This window comes from Anser anser (assembly GCF_964211835.1).
Source record: "Anser anser genome assembly, chromosome: 1".
Lineage (NCBI taxonomy): Eukaryota > Metazoa > Chordata > Aves > Anseriformes > Anatidae > Anser > Anser anser.
The window spans coordinates 9,475,062-9,497,678 of NC_139720.1; the positions used below are offsets into that span (position 1 = coordinate 9,475,062).

Consider the following 22,617-nt stretch of genomic DNA (forward strand, 5'->3'; position numbering starts at 1 on the left):
CCTGCATTTTTATCAGATTCATAGGTTATAGAAAATATTATTTTTAACATATTTTTTTTATGTATAAATTTAATTTCCTGTTGGTAAGTTTGTAAAGTTTTCTGTTCAGATAAGTGCATCACATTTTGTAGGAAGATTTTATTAGATGAGTTGGTATAAGAAGAAACTGGACAACCTTTCAGGGACCAAGCTCTTTTTCAGGTCAGTATTCATGAAAACAGAAGACAAGTTATTTTAAAGACTGGATTATATATTTTGTCCATTCATTCCACACTTATGAAATATTTGCAAACCTCCAGTGCTAATACATTAACTGTGAATATTGCCATATATCTGACGATTGGTGTTTATTGATTCTTTTACTACTATTTGAGAAAATACAAGTTCTCTGATAAATAGTAAAAATGTTCCACTGAATGTTTCTGGATTGAACTAGGCCCTCTGTGGACATAAAACATTTGTGCAGAGGGAAGTGCTCTTGCATAGAAGAATTGTAGGTACAATTCAGAGTTCTCAAACCCTGAAACTTTCAAACAAAGTAGGAAATGCTGGGCATTAGATTTACAAGGGATTTTTGCTGGAGCTTAAACAAGTCGCCAGAAAGCTAATAAATAATAATAATAATAATAATAATAATAAAAAAACAACAACAAAAAAACTTTTTAGGGTTGTAAACTGTCAGTTCCTTGCAAGCAGGAAGGAGATGTATGTAGAATAAAGACATGAGAAAAAGATCTTAAGTTTTGTGGTGTATACAGTAGGAAATATTAAGTTTTTAAAGAATAGGAATTTGAACAGCAGACAAACATAGAGTTTTGCAGCAGTCAACTAAATGTCTCTTTTATTCATTTTATGCACTGACATAAGATGTACAGAAGTACAAAGAAACAAATAGTGACATCATTTTATCAATGCATAGTGAAAGAAACAAAAGGAACTGCCTTCTGTCAAAATCACGAATCTTGATTTCTAACGTACTTTCTGTGACTTTTACAATAAGACAGAAGAAATGTACAGAAACATCTGATAGACAAGCTCCAAAACTAGCATGGAACTATGCAAGCAAGTTTTAAAACCAATGATTTATAGTATTCAGTACAAACATGTACATAAAGAAAGCCATGCTTGCACCTTAGAAAAAATTAGATGTACCAAATATGACTGAAAAAAATGGGAGGTCTATAGCTTGCCTTGTTTAGAATTACCAGTATGCTTTAAGTGATTTCTTGATATTGAACTGGCAGTGATTTTTGGCCAGTGATTTCTTGATATCGCAGTGACAGGCCCAGTAAGTAAAACTGCCACTATTGGATCTGATAATTCCCAAACCAGACACACACGCACACAAACAAACAGTTATTCCTTGTATTTTATATTTCCTGATCTCTATGATAGTGTATTACACTGTGAATGCTGTCAGTCACAGAGCACGGCTCTCTTCAGTCACCCATCTCTCCAGTCTCTGTTTCCTTCTGTTTTTCTGAAGGAGCTTCCATGAAAGACACAAAAAGCTCCATGGGAGGGAAAGGTACAAAATGTTCATATGAGATATTTTACATGGATTAGCGAGTCATAAGCTTTTTCCCCAACACTGTACAAATGGGTTTTCATTATTAATATTCAGTTCTGCTCCATATTTGACATATTTTTCAGCTTTACTTTTGTAGTTGTTTTTGTTTTTTCCCAGACCTCTGCTGGTAGAAACCATTCCTTACATTACAATTTACATTCATTTATTTGATTTAAAACAAATATATATATTTTTTTCAGACTGCATTTCAGAAATATTTGGTATAATTACTGTGACTTTTAAGAATGAAAACCTTCTTGGTGTAACATTGTATGAGCTTCAAATTTTTATTTTTATTTTTTTTTAAGGTAGTGAAGGAAGAATTTGTAGCACACATGAATAATAATAACAATAAAAAACAGGGGTTGCTTTTACAAAATAAAAGTACATAACAATTAAATAGAGTTTGAAGAGAACAATTTTCTTACAGAGTTGTGCAAGAGGTAAAACTTTTCAAAACTTTGCTATCTCAAACAACTCCAAGGTTTAATCACACCTGTGCTATATATATTTTTTTTTTTTCTGGATTTTTTGTTTCTGTTTTTAATTCCTTTTATGAGCAGAACTAAGTTTCATGTCATCAGTAAATTAGTAAATTATTTCAGTTGGGTACTAATGTTGTTAATTCTTTATAATGACTGACACTAAATTAAGTTGGAATCACTTATTTTGCTCACATGAGTACTGAAAGAGGTTGTCATAACTGATGTTATCACGTTGAATACCTAAGTTTGTGCTGAGGGGTTTTGTTTCCGCTTGCAGATGCTTTACTGCATTTTACATTGCTGTGCTACACTGACAGATTACTTAAAAACAGTCATTCACCCAGTCTTTCTTTTAATCTTTGCTGCCATCCCTCATTAATCTTATGTTAATGGATTTTGTGTCAAGTTACTTTATATACTAGCTGTAAAAGTTAATTATAACAACAAAACCTTTTTCGTACTTTGACAAAATGACCTTAGTTTTGTGGCCTAATCTAAAGGATTTAACAAAGAAATCAAATTGCAGGAGATTGGATAAGGTAGGAAGTGGCTACATGAGCATGCTCTGCTGGATTTCGGCTTGGGAACTGGCTCAGGCTGAGGATCATTTCCCGATGACTGATCATCCCTCACTGAAAAAGGAGTTGATGGCGAAGTCCTGTACAGTTTTTGATGTGATGTCTGGGAGGAGATTGCTTTTACAGCTACATGACCCCTTCCACACACTTCAAATTGAACCTGGCAGTACAAAATTTGGTTGTTTTTGTCCTATTTTGAAAATAGATTATTTCTGACACAAAGGCCATATTTGTTCACAATGGGGGCAGGAAAAAAAAATAATATATGTGTGGATGAAGGGTCCTGATGGAGACAAGGTTGAGCACTTCATGGAGCTGACAGAGATATTTTAAGAATTTAAGTCTCAGGAGACATATGGAGGCTGAAGACATACTTGTCAAGCAACTGTTGTTCAGGTTGGGGGTTCAAGCTTTTGCCAATTGTGCTGCTGATGGCTGTCCCGTTTTCCCTTCAGTGAAATGTGTTCACCTTGCTAATCCCCAGCTATTCCTCACATCACACCAAGGACTTGTCTCCTGCAGTATGCTATGGCAGCAGTTCGGCTGATGGTGCTGCTGAAGCATGCTCTTTTTGCCTTCAGGACACTTTCTTGTAACCTCTAATTTCCAAGTTATGAAGGTTATTTCATCAAGACTTAATCACACAACTCCCAATATACAAGAAGACCTGGGAAAATCACATGAGTGAAGAGGAGCAGGTTTGAGTTTTGGGTCATTTAAGATAAGCTGCTTGGGCATCTCCAGGGACTTGTGCTCCACCTGCAGAGCTCCTCCTCAGAGTTTACAAGAGACAGGCCCATAGCATGGCTCTGATTGCCAAAACTGTGTGGGAATCAGAGGCACCTTCTGCCTTCATTGTTTCCATGCTCCACTTTCTCCTGTAATACAGCACTTTTTAACACAAAGACTGCAATTTTTAGTTTTTGTCACTAAGCCAGAGCTCTGAAGATGGAGGTAACACAGTTAAGGCACAGGCTTTCCACTGTTTTAATTTCAAAGCATCAAAGTCAAGAAACTTCAGATAAATGATCGACAGGAAAGAAACAGGCTCTTAGCTGGAACTCTCATAAGCTCTTTCTGCAGAGAGGTTAGGAAATACAGAAAAGCAAGATTAAAGTATTTCTACATGGAGATAAAATGCTGCTGGCCTTCCTTTCCGATCTGTGAAGGACAGTCGTTTTCTCAGTTGCCCAATTATTTTCTTTAAGGGACAACTACATCAGTTTAAAGTGAACAGTGTTGATAGATATACAACACCTCAAAACATAGTCAGCAATGGAAAAGAGGTGTTAATTTTGGTTGCTGTTCTGTAAAGAGATAATAATCACCTCTTAAATTAAGTAGGGTGGGTAGATCATAAACATTGTTTTGTGAGAAATCTAATTTATGTTGAGAATTAAGCTATAATTTTACTGAACTTTTGCATTCACTTTTCTTCACCATATAATTAGCCATTCCAGGGAATAAAAACTATTGTTGTCTTTTTAGAATAAAGGTTTCAGAAACTGATAATTGCATCAGAGATCAACATTTTCTTCTTTCTCCTGTGTAAACTAGTGTTCCTCACAAGAAATATCCATACTGAATTACGTCTCAGTAGCAGAAGGGGTATCAGGGTAGTGGCAGTGCCTGGAGGTATAAGCCTTGGCTGGTACTCAGGGGCTCGTTTACACAACTTAGAGGTGCTAAGTACCGTAAATTAAAGTTATGCTCTCCTTGAAGTCACTTGACACCGTAGCGGCTGTGACACTCGCAGCCAAAGCACAGAGAAGCCTCAAGGACCAGATTCTCGGTGTCGTGTATGAAACAGTATCGCTAAGATGTGGAGGGAATTACATGAGTAAAAGCGTCGTGCATCTTTTTATTTGTTATTCTGAAGAGTTCATGCATTGAAATGATGGAAGAATTATATGTTAATATTATTTTTAATACCTTTATCCATAACAATATGTAATCTTTTAATGTCAGAATAAGATTCACACGGATTTCCACTGAAACAGAACGGTCAAACCGTGCAAAGGAGATTTCTCTTTCAATTCTGCAAAGGGTTATGAATCAATAATAGTAATAATAACAATAAAGACTATTCATGCAATTAAAATTGCAAGAAACCTTAGCTAAACTTTTCATTTATTAGCCCATTTGATAATCTATGTCACCAAAATTATATATGTATATAAAAGGATATGATCTCTAAGAAGGAGGACGTCAGAAACTATCATAGCTAACAGTATTAGAAAATCATGGTTGCTCAGAATCAGTCTGGCTTGACTCAAAGACAAAAGTACCACTTGGCAAATGTTGGCAAACTTCGAAACTCTTTCTGTTGAGAGTTTCCATCGCAACATCAGTGAATCACCACAGTCCTTCTTACATTGTGATAGTTACTAACATCTCAGCCGTGGATGGTCTGCATGCCAGTCTGGTGCCAGTAGTGTTGTTGAAGAGCTTCATTCTAAACAGTGACTCTATGAGACCTCTGTTGTGTTTGCCCAAGTCATTTCTTGCAAAAGATACGTGAAAGTGGAAGAATTAAAATGAGAAGACTTTAGAATAAGACTATTAAAAGCTTTGGTGTTTTGTAAACTACAGTTGAGTGACTAAAACTGCAAAACAACTTGGTTTTCTCATCAACATATATTAAAAGCTTTGTCCTCTGGTGACCTTACCAAGTGGCTCTGCTAAGCACATTTATGACTGATGCTATAAGTCCTTCTCTCTGTGAGTAGTGGAGCTCGCTGTGATTTCAAGATCAGATTTTCTGAGGACAGTACTTGCTTCTCTGACTTTCCTGGATCTCAGAGGAGAGGCACTGTATGTATTTATGAAGTACCGCGTAGCTGTCTATGTCTGCTTTTGCTAAATTTTTAATTTCAAATTCCCTAGTTCTGTTCTCCTCAGGGCCTTAGTCACCCTCCAGTAATTTTCATTACATTATAGCAATTTTAGTTTTACTGAGCGTAAAATTTCCCTTGTTTCTTGCTGCGAACTTGTAAATTAGTCATTTTGACCACAACTATACAATAATAGGGGCATCCAGTTCAAACTCTTTACAAAACATTTCCTGAGAGGATTACCCTTTTGCTCCTGTCGAATGATCAAGAGATGACCCTAGCTTCTGTTCCATCAGCTAGCTCAATCTTGACAGCTAAAAGTAATTTCTGTGCCTCAAGCTTATATATCTTAATTAAAATGTTAATACAATTCTGATAGAAATCCAATTTCTGATTTTTATTGTTTCTTGCTATTGTTGAGTGTGTGTGTGCATGTGTGGTTCTTGCCACTAAAGAGTAACGTTTGTAAAAGAATAAATGCAGATCAATTTTTCTTGGCTTTTTCTGAAGTCAAAGTGCTGAGACAAGCAAAACATGTTTCCATTACTTAACTAAGCAAACAATGGCATATAAATCATAGAGGCAGCTGGACCAAGGTGTCATTTTCATAAAGAGCCAGATTTCTCATGAAGGACAGTTTAATGGGCTGCTGCCAATGAAATGTCTGCAGAACTGGTAATTGCAGAAGGGCACAGAAAAAGTGGCGCTAGAAAGGTGTCATGTGGGAGCTGAGAAATAGCCCCGCAGTCAGGACAATTGGAAAAAGGAGACTGAAAAAGGTGTGTGTACTTTAATAATTTGCTTCTTGATGCTGATTGCTTTAAATCGAAATCTAAGTTTTTATGTTTAGTTTGTTCACATTGGCTGCAAGATCAGAGAAGTGTTTTTGCTATAATTTTATTTTGCTCATGTTTATACTGTGGCTTTGTTTCTCCTTTGATCATGCTTAAACATGTTTCAAACATGTTTGTTTGATGTGTGCTATTTTTTAAAGGACTCTTCCACATTGTATGGTTATGTGTTGTTTTAAAGCAATGAATCATTGCAAATTATTTGCCGTCAAATTATTTCTTAAATCCAGTTTCAGAAAACATGTTTTCTGGATGTCTAGCCAATAGAAGAATCATTTTAAGCTAGAACATGTTGAATTATTGCAGTGGCTTTTCTGAGTGCTTCACTGATTGAAGACTGAAGACTTCAGAATACCCTATAATTCACATACAGAAATTTGAAGTCATCTTATCTATCCACAACACCTGCAGTGCATCGACATTTACAATTGTCACCAGTGATTTTGGATCAAAGTTCCACTTTCCGTTCAATAAAACTTGCTTGAAGTTCATTCCAGCACTTCTTATGTGGCTGTGTTAAATATATGAAATAGGTCAACCCTGACTGAATTATTTTAAACTTCCCATGGGGAGCCTCGATACTAAGCCTGTTTAATTTTGCAGGGTAAGGCCAAGCAATCTCAATACTTGAACATACACATTCATGGATAAAATTCTTTCTTCTGCTGCATGGGTGAGCAATTAGGAGAGTCAAGGATAAGGCCCTCATCTGTGGACAATACCTCCCTTCCCTTCTTCAAAGAAGCGCAATACAAACATGCTACGCAGTCCATGGAGAGTGCTATGTTGTGTGACTGCTGGCCATCTGGCTGATTGATTCATCATGGCCCTAAACAGTTAGTTGTAAGCACAGTCTGAAAATCCGGAGCTTTATGCCAGTGTGCATCAAGCTTCAGATCAAATAGCACCTCAGTTAATGAAACAATAAAGAACACACTACAGATCACTAGTTTACACTACCCCACACTTCTTAGCTGTATAGCCTACTGAATTATTAAACACATTTCTCTTCTTCTCTCCAAACATGCACACACAAACATAATATGAAATTGCTTCTATGATCGTTATATTCTTTCCGAACAGAAATTGTGTCTATATGCAACAGAACACATAGCCTCTTTTTTTTTTTTTTTTTCCCCTTCATTTGTTTCATTACATAGACACACAAAATGTTATATGGAAGAGGGGGAAAAAAACAGGAATGAGGGATGTATAACAGGAAGACCCACTCTTTTATTGACTAAAACATATCAATTTAACCAGGTGGCAAAACAAACTGAGTTTTGCTCAGTAAGAAACACAAGTGTTATTCAGCAGAAGCTGTTCCATGACGTACAATAGATATGCTCTAATACAAGGCTGTATGAGCATTCTATTTTGGGGGATGTAGTTAGAATTACTAATCACTAATTGAAATTCTGAATTCTTCCCAGATAAACACTGCTAAGAAATATGTAAAAAGCATATTCATGTGCTCTAGCTATGGCCTTAGTTCTATTTGACTTACTCATACCCCTCTCCTCTGCTACCACTCTGCTAGTTATCTGAAATACATATTTTTAATCTCTTCAAATATTTTGTGTAATTCTTTTATCAATTCTGCTCAAATACTAGGCTTTCTTACTGTTCTAGGTTCACTTGCAAAATTAAGAGACAGAAAGAAAAGAATAATAATATGCTAACCTAGGGCAAGTTTATATAACCTTTACTATATCAGCAATATCGCTGCCTTGAATGGGTCTCCCCATGGGCTCATCACAAGCCAGTGTAAAGTTAGAATTTTGATGTCTGACAATATAGTGATTTATGTTAGAATTTGATATCTTGTGATTTACAAAACCCGTTGTGCTGGAGACAAATCATTCAGCCATTTGGGAATGTATTTAGATTTTGGTTGAATGTTTTTTTACCCCTTTCATTAAGACCTTAAGATTGTAAAAACAACCTTGTGTGTTCAGACCAGTTCTTCAGATCCAGTAGCCCAGACCAGTGTCTGGGTGTCTGTTTTCTCTGACGAATCCTTCCTCAGGTTGCCATGTAGATATTTTGGTGATACATCATATAAAAATAACATATATTAACCTTGTTACAATATGATCTAGATATTATTTATCTAGGGCCTTGTGTCAATGTAACTTGAAGGCTAGCTTGAGTTCCTGTTTTAGAGATGGAGAGCTTAAGCTGTTTATAGATTTCTAACGTTTTTGGTTGTCTAAAAAGATTTTTTTTAATAGAGAATAGGTAACAGACACAGTTCCACTGAGATCTTTTCTGTGGTCTTTGTTGTTCAACATGTTCCTAGAAAAAAAAAAAAAATGGGTTGAGCAGCTAGATGAGAAAGTTTTCATACAATACTACGTTATTCAGCACAGTGAGACAAAGGAATACTGTGATGAATTACAAAAGGTTCTTATGCAACTGGGTAGCTAAGCAATCAAATGACAAATTAAATTATTCTTGATGAATGATATAGTGAAACAACACGGGGAAAGCCATGAGGAAAATAGACCTATCTTCACATATAAAATGATGGGCTGTGGACTGAGCATTACCAATAAAGAGTGAGATTCTGGGATTAGGGCACATAAAGTTCTACTAAATTTTAGCTATCTGCTTAGAAACAGTCTAGTCTATATTAAATGTTAGGATTTAATAGAAAAGAATAGGTAATTCAACAAAGCATTGTATAAGAGCATCTCTATAAGAGCACAATTCACCCACAACTTAAACACTGCAGGCATTTCAAATGTAGGAAAATGAAGTAAGTAAGAATCATCTTCAAACCACAAAATCAGAATTAGCTTTTAGTTTATTAGATTATATACTTAGTAACAAATTGCAAAAGGACACTGTGAATGAATTCTGAAGAGATACCGGGATGAAAAATTTTGTTAAGAGTAAATAAACACATTAGACAAGCAGCCAAGCAGGGACTCAGATACGCTGAAAATAGTTGGAGTCAGGGAAACTATTCTGTGGAAGTATTATTTGGTCTTTGGAAGTATTATTTGGCCTTTGGAAGTATTATTTGGACCTACCATATTCTTACTTTGTCCCAGATAATTTCTTTTGGTTGATGCTGAAGTCTGTACATTGCTCTAAGTAAACCTTGGTCTAAGCCAGTATGGCCATTCCTGTATAATATATAAAAATATAAGCATAAAAATATGATGCATTGTGTGTTCATGTAATAGACACATTTAAGCATATAGATGCATATATATAAATATATCAAAAAAAGTTGCTTACAAACACTGTTGTTCTTAATAAGGCAATGGGTTTCACAGGACAGCTAGTGCAAACTGGCAAAACAAACTACAATTCATTATTTCCATGACTATATGGCAATAAACATACACTGAAAAGATGTTAATACATGACACTAAAATAGCTTATAATTTCACATAGGAACAGGACTCTTTGGGTAGTTAAATATAGTTCACAGTTAATTATCCCAGCAATGTAAAATGGCTATAAAACAGATTGATAAATCTGTTGGATTTGCCTTCTTTTTCCAAATATAGTGAAAGATACCAGCTGAAGTATCTTTGTAAAATATAGTGATGAGAGAGATTCACTACTGGTATGAATTTACATTTATGATTTTATAAACTTTTCTTCCAAAACTTCTTACTGCCATTTTTTTTTAATAGCTAACAAGTATGTTTGCATCTTACACATTTTCATTTGTTGCTGTATCTTTGTCAGCAAATAACACCATCACTCTAATTGTCAAGAAGGAAAAGTTTTCTAAGAAAAAAAAAATCTTAAAAAAATAACAAGACAATATTTTAACAACTTGAGTAGATACATTTCTCTTGAAAACAAGGAAAAAAATGTTGGGTTTGAGGGGATCATAGTTTGGAATTGGACAAGGTTGAACAAAACTATAGTTTTAACCCTTTTTTTTTTTTTTACAATAGGACACTAATACTTTTCTTGCTATAAAATGCTTTCTTTATATATACTTCTTTATTGCTTAAATTAGGAAAATTATGATTGTCTCAATATTTCTCTTATTTTATGATAGACATATAAAAATATTATTGATCAAACGTCAAAGCATCCAAACAAACTACAAAAATGTCAATAATATCTAGATTGAATTAGGAAGCTATCTCCATTCATGTATGAGATTCCATGAACGTTTAGTTGCTCCAGTGATAAGGTTAAGTTCAGTTCATTAAATATCTATAGTAAACATTTCTATGTATTAGAGATAAAAGGAATATAAATGTCACATTGTAGGTAATGACGTACCTAATTTGGATATACTTCTTACCTGATGCAGAGATTGATTCTGGGGAAGCAAAATCACATTTATTTCACGTAAGGAAGGTAAGTGATTTTATTCATGGTATAGTAACACATACAATGATATTGTCTTCTCAGATCCCAGATTTATTAGTGCTCACCTGATACCAGAAAGTGACAATCCAGAAGATGACAAAATCTATTTCTTCTTCCGCGAAAATGCAATTGATGGAGAGCACAATGGAAAAGCCACTCATGCCAGAATAGGGCAGATCTGTAAGGTAAAATGATGTCTTCTTTGTGTGAGACTGAATATACTAGCAGGACACTGGCAATTTTGGAAACTGCATTTTTCATGCCTGTAAACTATTCAGTGTTAGCCCTGGCATTATAGTGAAGCAGAGTGATAGTTATTGGATACATAGAAAGGTATAATATTTATTTCCTTTTCATTTGGGGAAGCTTAACTATGACATTATGTTTAAAAAATCTTAGGCATCTTCTGATGTTTAGAATGTTTCTGCAGAAGGAAACTTTTACAGGAAATATGATACTTCCAGGTAGGCCAAAAACATTTGAAGAATTTAATTTTAAAGGAATGTTAATACTTTTCCATTTCCACATTAGTGAAAATCCTTAAAACAGAGGCAAAGGAAGATTCAACAAAATAACTGTTTAACTTAGCTATAGAAATGGGCAACAATCCAGAAGACTGTTAATGATTGCAGATTGAATCATCCATCCACACTGATAAATGTCCAAATATTTTCTGACAGACTTTAAAAAAAATCTACAAATTAAATTATACTCATAAATGTTGTAACTTTCGTATGTAGGACGTTTACATTACAATTCTATGTTAATCCATACACATAATTTGAGTTTATCCATCAAATCCAGAAATGGCTGCTTGAAAACCAGTTACTTTCTAAGTATGAGTTCCTTGGTGTACCTCTACTCAGAAGTTATGCAGCAATGCAACTGATCCCACTGTGCTGGCATTTCCACCTACAATGTTCACAAGCAATTAGTACATCCACTTCGTTGCTACACAGTTAAAAATAATAAACCTTGTAGGCTTTAGCAAGCCATGTCAGCCTGGGAGCTCTGGGGTAAAATATTCTGCTTGTCTGTCTTTTTTTCAGCTTTATATATATAATATATATATAGGGAGTTTTTTGTTATTATCATTCTCTAAATGTTGTGAACTATAAAGTGATACTGTGAACTATGTAGTGACCCTGTGTAAAATAAAATTAATTCAGAATTGATGTCTTTGGCAACATAATTATGTTTTTATATGTAGAAGTTGAATTCTTTTTTCTGTTTTCTCTAAGTAACATCCTGTGATTATTTAACACTGCACTCTGTTGATCCTTCAGAGACTGTTACTAGGTATTAATGCAAAATACTTTTATTATTAGAATGATTTTGGTGGACACAGGAGTCTTGTTAACAAATGGACGACTTTCCTCAAGGCACGTCTGATTTGTTCTGTGCCAGGACCCAACGGCATTGACACACATTTTGATGAACTACGTAAGTGACAGAAGTGGCTTTGAATATAAAAGCATTTTCTGGCATTGTCCATACAGAATGTAACTTATTTTCCTTTTCTGTCTCTTGTTATTGTTACAGAGGATGTGTTCCTAATGAACTCAAAAGACCCTAAAAATCCAATAGTCTATGGAGTGTTTACAACTTCCAGGTACAGAGTGTATCATGGAAACTTGCATGGAAACTTGGGTGGTTGCTTGTTTTAAAGAGGTCTCTTTGTTAAAAATGTTTTTAAGAAACACAAAATTTTCTTAACCTTTGAACTGAGAAGTCAGTGGCAGAAAGAAGTAATTAATTAGGTTTCTTTTCTAACGGGCAATGTACATCATCACTCTGAAGCAAGTAATCACAAAGACTATCAGTTTCTCATGCTGTTCTTGCTGTTGAATTGCATTTTAATAGCAGAGATCAGAATTTGTAGTCCTTCCCACACAGACCTGGAAAAGTAACATAAGCATCAGTATTGCTTGTTTGGGGGAAGGGTAACATAGAAAATCCACAGTATTAGAACTTTGCTAATCAAGGAAGTATTAGTTAAAAACACTGTTGAAATCTGTAAGTTTTAAAAATCTTTCAAAAGTTCTGTTATTGAATCACATGTAACTGTGACTTGAATGTTTTGGTTTCATGGTGCTTTCATCAGAAACAAAATTATACTTGTAGCTTTGGTCTGAGAAAGGTTTGCAATACTAGGCACACAGAGCATTGCTACATTTATCTGTAAACAATGAAAGATTCAGTTTGTAGACAGACAGAATGTTGCTAGTGATAACCAGGCATAGAAAAGGAAGAATTATAAGTGCTTGCTGTTGTCTCCTGTTAAGAAATCTCAAGGTAAGAAGCAACACTGAAGTTTGCATGTGTAGTACCCAAACTGTTGCCTGTAGGTCAACAAAATTGCAAAAGAGACTGCTAAAAAGTAAATTAAAATAGAAAAATGCAAAGAGTAGGAAAGAACTGAACAATCTTCAACAAGCCCTGGTGAAGTTTACTCAGACCAGGGCTTTGGACTTGTGGGGACAATATGTTTTAAATAGTGGAATAGCAGCCATCTGGTTATCACAATGTCTGAGAGATCGTATCAGTTATGCTGAACTTTCACAAGAGGTGAGTTAGGATTGTTCTGAGAGCATGTCAGAGTTTCGATAATCAACACATGTAATAAATTAGAAAGCAACAAGCTGCTATTCCCATAGCTCACCCACCTGATTAAACCGACTGATAATTTAAAGAACCTGATTTGATTTCTTCTCCCCTTATTTTCAGCAATATCTTCAAGGGGTCAGCAGTATGTATGTACAGCATGACAGATGTGAGGAGGGTATTTCTTGGTCCCTACGCACACCGAGATGGCCCAAACTATCAGTGGGTTCCCTACCAAGGGCGAGTGCCATACCCACGGCCAGGAACTGTAAGTACCCTAAGAAATCTAGTAATCTAAAAAGAGAAAACCATGGAAAATATTTTCGCACATTACACGGTCCTTGAGCTGAGATCCAGAACAAAAACTGAAAAAGATGACACAGACTGAGTGTCAGAAGGGAAAGTTAACAGTTCATCCAGGTCCAAAATTTCCTGATTTTCTTGTCATTATATCTGTGATCTAATTTCATTTGGACTTTCATTTTGGCATTCTTGTCAATTTCAACATAAGTTTGAGCAATGGCTGCAGAAATTTGCTGAAAGTCAAATGTGTAATAAATTACTCTGCATTATTGTCTCCTTGGAATTTGCATTTGTTCCAAATACTGGCAGAACCATTCTTGGTGAGAGTGAACACAAAACAGAGCATCTGCCTGACTGTTAAGAAACATTGCATTGTTTGCAACATTAAGTCTAGTACAGTAAGACATATTTCTGCAATGGATGTTAGAGTGACAATAACTGATTTCTTCTGTCATTTCTTTTTAATCTGTGCCTCTACCTGTTTCCATTTCTAGTTTATGAATGACTAAAATATTGGTGTATATGAGACACCCATACCTACAACTGCAAACTGATATCAGCACGTTCTATAAGTATTTAACTGCCTCAAAGTTGCCACTAGTCTAAGATAGGGGATTTATGAGAAAAGCATTTATTGTATACATCAGGATAGCTCCTTAGCTGGTGTAAATCAGCTTGATCCATTTATATTCTAGAATATCATTGCTGAATATAAAGTGTCCATACACATGCAAATATAAACAGAAACATAAATAATATATCTGTCTAATTTTTCTTAAAAGTGTTCTTAAATACAAGGCAGGAAACAAACCAGGGATAGTTTTGATCCTTTCTCTTTTTTAAACCATCTGATTTTCTATTTTTATCTGGTATGTTTTAAAAATGTTATTTCAAATCTGATTTTTTAACTGATTTCCAGCAGGTAGATGGTCTATATGCTTAGCCTAGCAAAAGTGACCTCCTAAGTAAAAGAAAACAGTGGCACCCTGACATAAGCCATATTGCCCAGCTCCCACTTCTGCTAAAGGGATTCCTAATTCTTTCCAGAGTTAAAAGACAGAACAAGGGAAGTTTTATTTCTTTCTTGATGCTAAACTTCTTTTTTTTTTTTTTTTTAATTACAGTAATTAAAGCTGATATGTCATCATAATTTTTTGCTATTTTTTTTTTGTCAAATTAGGTAAATATAGCTAAGATATTTATACTTTTTCTGACTGCCTTTTCAGAATGGATTGTACCCTTACAATTTCACTGTAATATACCTATACTAAGATTCACCAAGAGTGTGCAAAGACATTGGGATTTCCTCATAAGTTACTTTCTTACATAAGGATAAATGTGTTCCCAAATTCTACATAAACCTTCAGTTGCATCATGTAGTGCAAGAAGCTGTGCCAGTGAAAATGAAGTTAATAAAAGAATGGCTGAGACCATCAGTTTCTCCACTGCCAATGATTCTAATCCTTGTGTCTACCACTTTGAAAAAGAATTTTTATTCTTGTATTTACAAAAATCATTCTCTTGTATTAGTAGGATAAAACTGAATTTAAAAATGAGAGACATCTGTGACTGCAATGAAGATTTTATTTTTCTAAAGTGATAAAAATGAATTTACTTTCAACGATGTGTTGAGAATAGAGAAGAATGATTTCTGAAGTTCCTTTAGATGTCAGACTTGTAGCTTCCTTTTCCCTAAAGGGAAAGAGAAGGAAAAAACAAAACCTGAACTTACAGTGATTCAGTTCCAGCTCTCACTGAACAGTGCTGAATTATCTGAGGAATTTCATAGGTGAGGTGCCAATAAACTTCCCAAGCATCTGGTGACTTGCCCAGTCAGAGTAAAGAAAAGGAAAATTAAAGGTTATTTTGAAAAACTGGAAAACTTTGTAAACAATTCTACATCAGCTTTATATTTAACAAAGAGGTTGCCAGGATTTTTCCTTTAAACTCTACAGAATTTTATTTATTTACTTAACCTTTTAGCATCATTTGGGAGAGAAGGGAGGAGTTTTATATATACCAAATTTGAATCATGAATTCATACTGACTTTATATGAATTCAGATACAGAGCCTTAATTTTCTCTACTTTATGCTGCCAAGGCTCTACTTTCAGCTGTGACCAAAGGCCTTTTGTTTCCTACCAAAATGTAGTTTTTGTTTTAGTCTGTTGGATTCCCTGGTAGTCCAGTTAGGGTATAGCCTAGTCAACTTTTATTGACTTATCAAAATCCTTAGCATAGCATATTGGAAATCAACAATTGGATGAAGATACTAAACACAAGAATTCAGTTGACTCCAAGATCAAGCTCATCTCTGCAACCTTTATGAGGATAGTTTTTATTCATGTATAACTTTTGGCATGTGAAAACTATTTCTTTGATACAAGTGGAATCAGGATACAGTTGGCTTTCTGGGCTGCAAGCACATATTGCCAGCTCATGTCGAGCTCCTCATCAACCAACACCCCTAGGTCTTTCTCAGGGCCTTCCTCCTCCTTCTCTTCTTCCCAATCCATTCTCTTCCCAGCCTGTATTTGTGTTTAGGATTGTGCCGTCCCTTGTGTTTAGGATTGTGCCATGGGACCTTGCATTTGGCTTTGTTGCAATTCATGAATTTCATACAGGCCCATCTCTCAAGCCTGTCCAGGTCTCTCATGGATGGCATCCTTTCCCTCCAGCATGGAAACCCCACCACACAGCTTGATTGCTTGATTGGCAAACTTGCTGAGGGTGCACTCGATCCCACTGTCCATGTCACCTGACAGAGCCGGTCCCAATACTGCCTCTGAAGAACACCACTCATTACTGATCTCCACCTGGACACTGAACCATTGACCACAGCTCTTTGAGTGAGACCATGCAGCCAGTTCCTTACCCACCAAGTGGTCCATCTATCAAATCCACTTCTCTCCATTTTTTTTCCCACTGTTTGCTCAGCTGCAATTAACAATATATAGTTCTTGTGTGGTGATCATAGAATCATAGAATGGTTTGGGTTGGAAGGAACCATAAAGACCATCTAATTCCAACCCCCCTGTCATGGGCAGGGACACCTCCCACTAGATCAGGTTGCCCAAAGCCCCCTCCAACCTAGCCTTAAACACTTCCAGTGATGGGGCATCCACAGCTTCTCTGGGCAAACTGTGCTAGTGCCTCACCACCCTCAGAGTAAAGAATGTCTTCCTTATATGTAATCTAAATCTACCCTCTTTTACTTTAAAACCATTCCCCCTTGTCCTATCTCTACACACCCTGGCAAAGAGTCCCTCTCCAGCTCCTCTTGTAAGCCCCCTTTACGTAATGGAAGACCACTATAAGGTCTTTTTATTCTAGAATTTTATATAGAATAATTTATATTATCTAATTAATCATTATCTAATTAATCTCAGTAATTAGTATTGAACTGCAGTTAGAATATGAATCAAGATTTAAAGCAAACTTAGAATTGAAGTCTGAAATTAAAAAAAAAAATCAGGCAATGGTTTGGGCAATGATTATAAAAAGTGTATCTGATTTTATCTTAGCAATATTTCAGCACAAGAGAGAAAGAATATATAATAATAAAAAGGCTTTAAAATGTTGACATAACAAAATGGATAACTAACTTGTTTTCTGCTTAGTATGATCCATATACATTAATCAAATATCCTCTCTCCCTTCCATCCCATGTAATGGGCAGAGTGTTGGAATTTGCTTACTAACAAATATGCCAAAAAGCGACAATTTACACTTTACATGTCCATTCTTGAAGCATCCTTTTGCTGAGTACAACAACTATTCTTCTTGACAGCATTGATTTTTTAATTTAATTTCTGATGAATTATTAATAATCTGGATCAAGGTGATAGCAAAGGCAATTGATTTCTTCTGCTGAGCATCCTGAAATGTCTGGATTCTTGTTTAATAAGATGTTGTCCTCTAGGTTTTTAATTTCGTTGGAAGATATTCTGTATGTACATATAAAGGCAAATTATCTAGGGCAGCTGTTTGTATTTCAGGTTCAAATGCTGCAAGTATAATCATCGTCAATTGTCTTTCAGAGTCTTATATATCTTAAACGGGTATTTGTGGAAAGATTAATAACGAGGTACAATAAGTTGTCTTCTTGGTATCTTTGGACTAATTATGGCTCATTTTCTTCATCCTTTCAACAGTGTTAATACATCACTAAATGGTTACTTTAAAGTAACCTTTAAGTGTTCTTAAAATACTTAGAAATTTTTACAGAAGAGATAGGGACAAACGGTGGTGATCAGCCACAGTACTTGAGTCTCCACATGGAAAAAAGGCCAAAAGTAGAGGAATATTTTTGTGGATACCAGAGCAATGGTTTTACTTCTCTTTCCTTTCTCAGCCTTTACATTTTTCTCACATTGGAAGAATGATGGAAAGCCCTCCTGCTTTTCACAGATTACAGAGACAAAACTGGCTGGCTCACTCATAACTGTATAAGGTGGCAAAGGGATTCTTTATTTTAAAGAGAAATATATTCTAAACTTACTGTTTTATTTAAGTTGGGATAAATTGTGTCTATTCTCTCCATTTACGTTAAAGGGACCCTAATGTGGAGCTCATTTATAGATGTATATATAGTGTATATGTCACATTTAGTCAGATTAGTCAAACCCTTTGCTAACTGCACACATTAGAATATCTGTAGAGATAATTTAATGTAAGAGGATCCATGTTATCAGGACTAAACGAATGACTCAAACTCATTAAGACAATCATGAATTTAAAGTCAGTAGAACAGGTTATTGTTCTGGCACTTCAGAACTTGATTCCTAGGAGAGGAACTGATTTCCAGGAGCACTGGAACAGGCTGCCCAGGGAGGTTGTTGAGTCTCCTCTGGACGCCTGTCTGGACGCCTACCTGGGCAACCTGCTCTAGGGAACCTGCTTTGGCAGGGAGGTCAGACCCAATGAACTCTTGAGGTCCCTTCCAACCCCTACAATCCTGTGATTCTGTGATTCTGTGATTTCCAGTCAACTTCAGAGAATGCTTTGAAACTAAGATGGAGGCATAACTGATTAATTATCTGCAGTACAGATAAGGAAATACTGAAATTGGTTGCTTTATACTGAACAATTTTATAAAATTCAAGATTTGTTCCTTCTGTCAATTAAAGAATAATACTAATCAGCAAATGAATGAAAATCCATTTGCACTGCATGGTAGAAAGGAAAATGATTTATGAAGTTCATTTACATCCTGTTAATTATATCGTTTTAAATCCAAAATGAAAAAAATAAAATAAAAAATTAGAGACCTTTAGTGGCAGAATCAACTTTTGGTGTCTGTCATGAAACAATTAGATCTCTTGCCACACTTAATTATAAACTGAAGAAGATGTGATGATTGTGATGAAATAGATTGGTAATATCTTTCTACTCTTCAGTAAAATGCAAAATACTTCATTTTTTCCTTTTTTTTTTTTTTTTTCTTTTCCCAGTGTCCCAGTAAAACATTTGGAGGCTTTGATTCCACCAAGGACCTTCCTGATGAAGTTATAACATTTGCAAGAAGTCATCCAGCCATGTACAACCCAGTATTCCCCATCAACAATCGTCCAATCATGATCAAAACAGATGTAGATTACCAGTTCACACAGATAGTAGTAGATCGAGTAGACGCAGAAGATGGCCAATATGATGTGATGTTCATTGGCACAGGTAAGTGCCAATCTTGAATCTACACTGTGTGCTCTTCCAGACATTACAAAGGCATAGATCAGATAAAATTTCATACTCTGAAAGATAGAACACTGAGTTATGTTCCAGTGATTACCCATGAAAATCTGGGGCAAGATTCAAAACTGTGTGTGGGGAGGCCTTTGTTGTATATGTTTGCTGTTACAGGTTCAGGCCATGGCCTACATAGCTTAATTCTTTAGGAGCTTTGCCAGCTGGAGTAAGATCAAACCACTCTCTTTTCAACTACTGTTATTAGGGAATTTTATTAGAAATATCTTACCTTATTAATTATAATTTAGTATTAAAATGGAGTTTTTGAGGTACCCATTTTGAAGCACATCATAAGAAATATTAACATGAATGAAGCAAGTTTCCAGGTGTGGGAAATGTCTTGTGTGCCTTTCAAGTATTTCAAGTATTGCTTTAAGATGTCCAGTTCCTTAGCCAGAAGAGTACATCATTTTACCTAAGATTCAGATAACTGGCACGTAAGACATGTTTTAAGAAGATTCAGATAGAAACATGGCATCTTTTCTGAAGTGCTGCAGAATGATGCAGACTGGGCATTGCAACCAAAGTGGAAATATGCATTTGGGGAAGAGAATTTTCCCAGAAAAGTAATAACAAGAAGTAACAATGACCAGAAATTAGCTGATATGTATTTGCGTTAGTTCAGTGGCTTCAGAAGGCCTGTGCTGATTAGCAGTTGGTGGATCTGATTCTTCATCTTTGAAGATTTCACATTAGTTTGCTGTTGTTACAGTTATGTTCAATAAAAGCATTTTAAACTTTTGCTAATAATTAGCCATTGGCATCATGAATTCAAACCAAAACGATCCCCACATCAACTGCTTCTTTTCAGCTTTGGACTGAAAAAAATATCTGTCTGGCTCTCTGTTTTATAACAGTCCAATTTCTGACTTGCCTACAGTTCTGGTACTCTAGACCTGGGGTCAGATTTCCAGAGCAATAAATTTCAAGGGTTCTTTCATGTTGATGTCTGAAATACATTATGAGGAAAACTGAGAGCTGATGAAGCTTTGTGTACCAAACACCCTGAATGTGTAGCAGTTCAGAACATTTACTTCAGGAAGTGTAGCTTTGCAGAAAAAAGTCCAGTGCTTTATAGCTGTGAACTGAGTTATTAGATATCAGTGTTACAATATTTTCTTGCATAAAACACTGAAAAGTAGTTTCATATGATTTTACACAACACATATATTTTCCATCACACACTAAATGGTTTAATGCAATCTACAGTTGGCAGTGTTTTGTGCCTTTCAACAAGTCTTCTATGACCTGATTCAGCCCACAAAAATATTAATGACAATACTCCCCTTGGCTGTGGCAGGAGGAAACAAGCCATTCAGCATCCAGGGTAGGACGTAGAACAAACATAAGGAGCTGATTTATGTCTACCTCTGGAGGTGGTAGTTGTCTCACTAAGGTTTGACATTCAGTCTAAAAAAGATGCCTTGATTTCTGCAAGTGTGAAAGATAAGTACTTCCAGAAAGAGGTTCTTTGTGCTTTCTTCAAGACTTCTATTAGAGTAAGACGAACAGTTATGTAGAAGTTCCTGTCTGTTTTCAGGCAGTACAGGAAGACTTGCTTAAACCTGAGACACAACTTTTAGACAGTTATCATTACATATGGTGGCTTTTATCTAAATCAATCAGGTGAGACCTCCCTCTGAAGAAGCCTCAATCTCCAGCTTTTATCTTTGATTTGGAAATTTAGACACTCAGTTCTCTAAACCACTAATATTCAGGTGTGTGGTGAGTGGTCTGCATCCCATCCAACACTGCTGCTATTTGTGCCCCAAAACTGTAAGAAAAATATTGAAAGGTTATTGCTTGCACTTGCCAAAAGAGTTTTAAGCACCAAAAATATAGTTTTGTGAGTGTTAATGTTTCTTGAAATACTACCATTGTCAATATAAATTGCTCTTTTTCCAGGAGAAGGTTATTCCAGGAGGAGGTCTTATACTTAATGAGATAAGAATAGGTGTTAAAACACCTGTGCTTGGAACTGGTGCTTAAAAGATACTCTACACTGCTCTGAGAAAACTGTCCTTACTGCAGTTTTCAGACTGAGGCATCTTCCATGCAGGGGCAAAATAAGAAAGGAAGAACTAAGGCCCTGTCTGGCTTGTTGCCACAAAGCTGCACTGAGCTGCATTGGGCTGGCTGGTCAAAGTAAAAGAAACCAGAAACAGATACACAATCAGCACATACTACATCTTCCCCAAGCAAAGAGCAAACTGGGGAGTAGATTAGGGATCCTAGTCACAGTGCAATTTCCTACTTGATGACCTATGACAAAACCAGAATTAAGCTCTCTGGGACATGACTGGATTTTTCTGTTCAGGTCTGTCCCATCAGATTAGATAAATTTCTCTGTATTTTTCCATTGCTGTTGCAGCAATCTGTATTATTCCTTCATGCTGCTGAAATTTGGTATTTTGAGGATTTTTTTTTCTTTCCATTGAATAACTGATGATAATTGAACACAACATAATTAATAGCCATCCAGTGTGGTCACATTTTCCTTTCCTGTGGGTGAAATCTTCAGTCAAACAGTTTCTTTCCCACTGTGATTGCACCAGTGTGTTTCACAGTGGAAAAAAAGTCATATCGGAATGCTTGAAATTATATCAGAAAAAAACAGGATTTAAGATATGCACTTAATGCATATCCTGAGTGTCTGATGTTTGGGATCGTTTGGCACAGTCAAGGTACATCTGTCAGTAAAGCAAATTAATAACAGTAATCTTATCTTACTCAGCAGAGCCTATTGATCCTAAAGGAGAAGCCTGATTCCATTTGTGTGAAATTGTTTGAAACACTACTCTGTAAAACCTGATCTAGAACTGAGATAAAACTCCACTTTGGTACCTGTGGCCTGACCAGAGTAGCCATACTGATTTACACAGTGATTATTTTTGACCTCAGAGGCTTTCTCTGGCATCAAGTGATAGTAATTGTTGCAAAATTCAATTAAAACACAGACTTCTTTTTGAAACATTTTGTTGGGAGCTGATGTCTACTCAGTGCCCCACTCAGGTTCACAATATCAGTTGTGCTGTTTCTTCAAAAATGCCCCTATATTTCTGGAATATGGAGTTTGATGGACTGTGACTGAGGACAGACATAGCCCAACTCAGAATACAACCATGACAAATTACTGCACTGCACTGTTATATTTGTTAGATCACAGTTCTCTCTTTTATCCATTCAATTTTTTTTCCTCAAAACCACAGTCATCAAATTATCAAGATAATTAAGGAAATGAACTCATCCATTATATTACAAATATAACTAGTGCTAAATTATCTGTTGTTCTACATT

The 22,617-nt window shown here is 35.7% G+C and overlaps 1 protein-coding gene across 3 annotated transcripts in view; it reads left to right on the top strand.

The window, feature by feature from the left end:
- The window catches only part of SEMA3A (semaphorin 3A), a 169,391-nt gene that overhangs the window by 121,371 nt on the left and 25,403 nt on the right, over positions 1-22,617 (top strand). For all 3 annotated transcript variants that reach the window (XM_083827107.1, XM_083827105.1, XM_083827106.1), the window contains 5 exons: positions 10,711-10,853; positions 11,997-12,111; positions 12,211-12,280; positions 13,396-13,540; positions 19,029-19,248. In XM_083827107.1, coding sequence (XP_083683233.1) covers positions 10,711-10,853; positions 11,997-12,111; positions 12,211-12,280; positions 13,396-13,540; positions 19,029-19,248 — 693 coding nt within the window. The remainder of the gene's footprint in view (positions 1-10,710; positions 10,854-11,996; positions 12,112-12,210; positions 12,281-13,395; positions 13,541-19,028; positions 19,249-22,617) is intronic.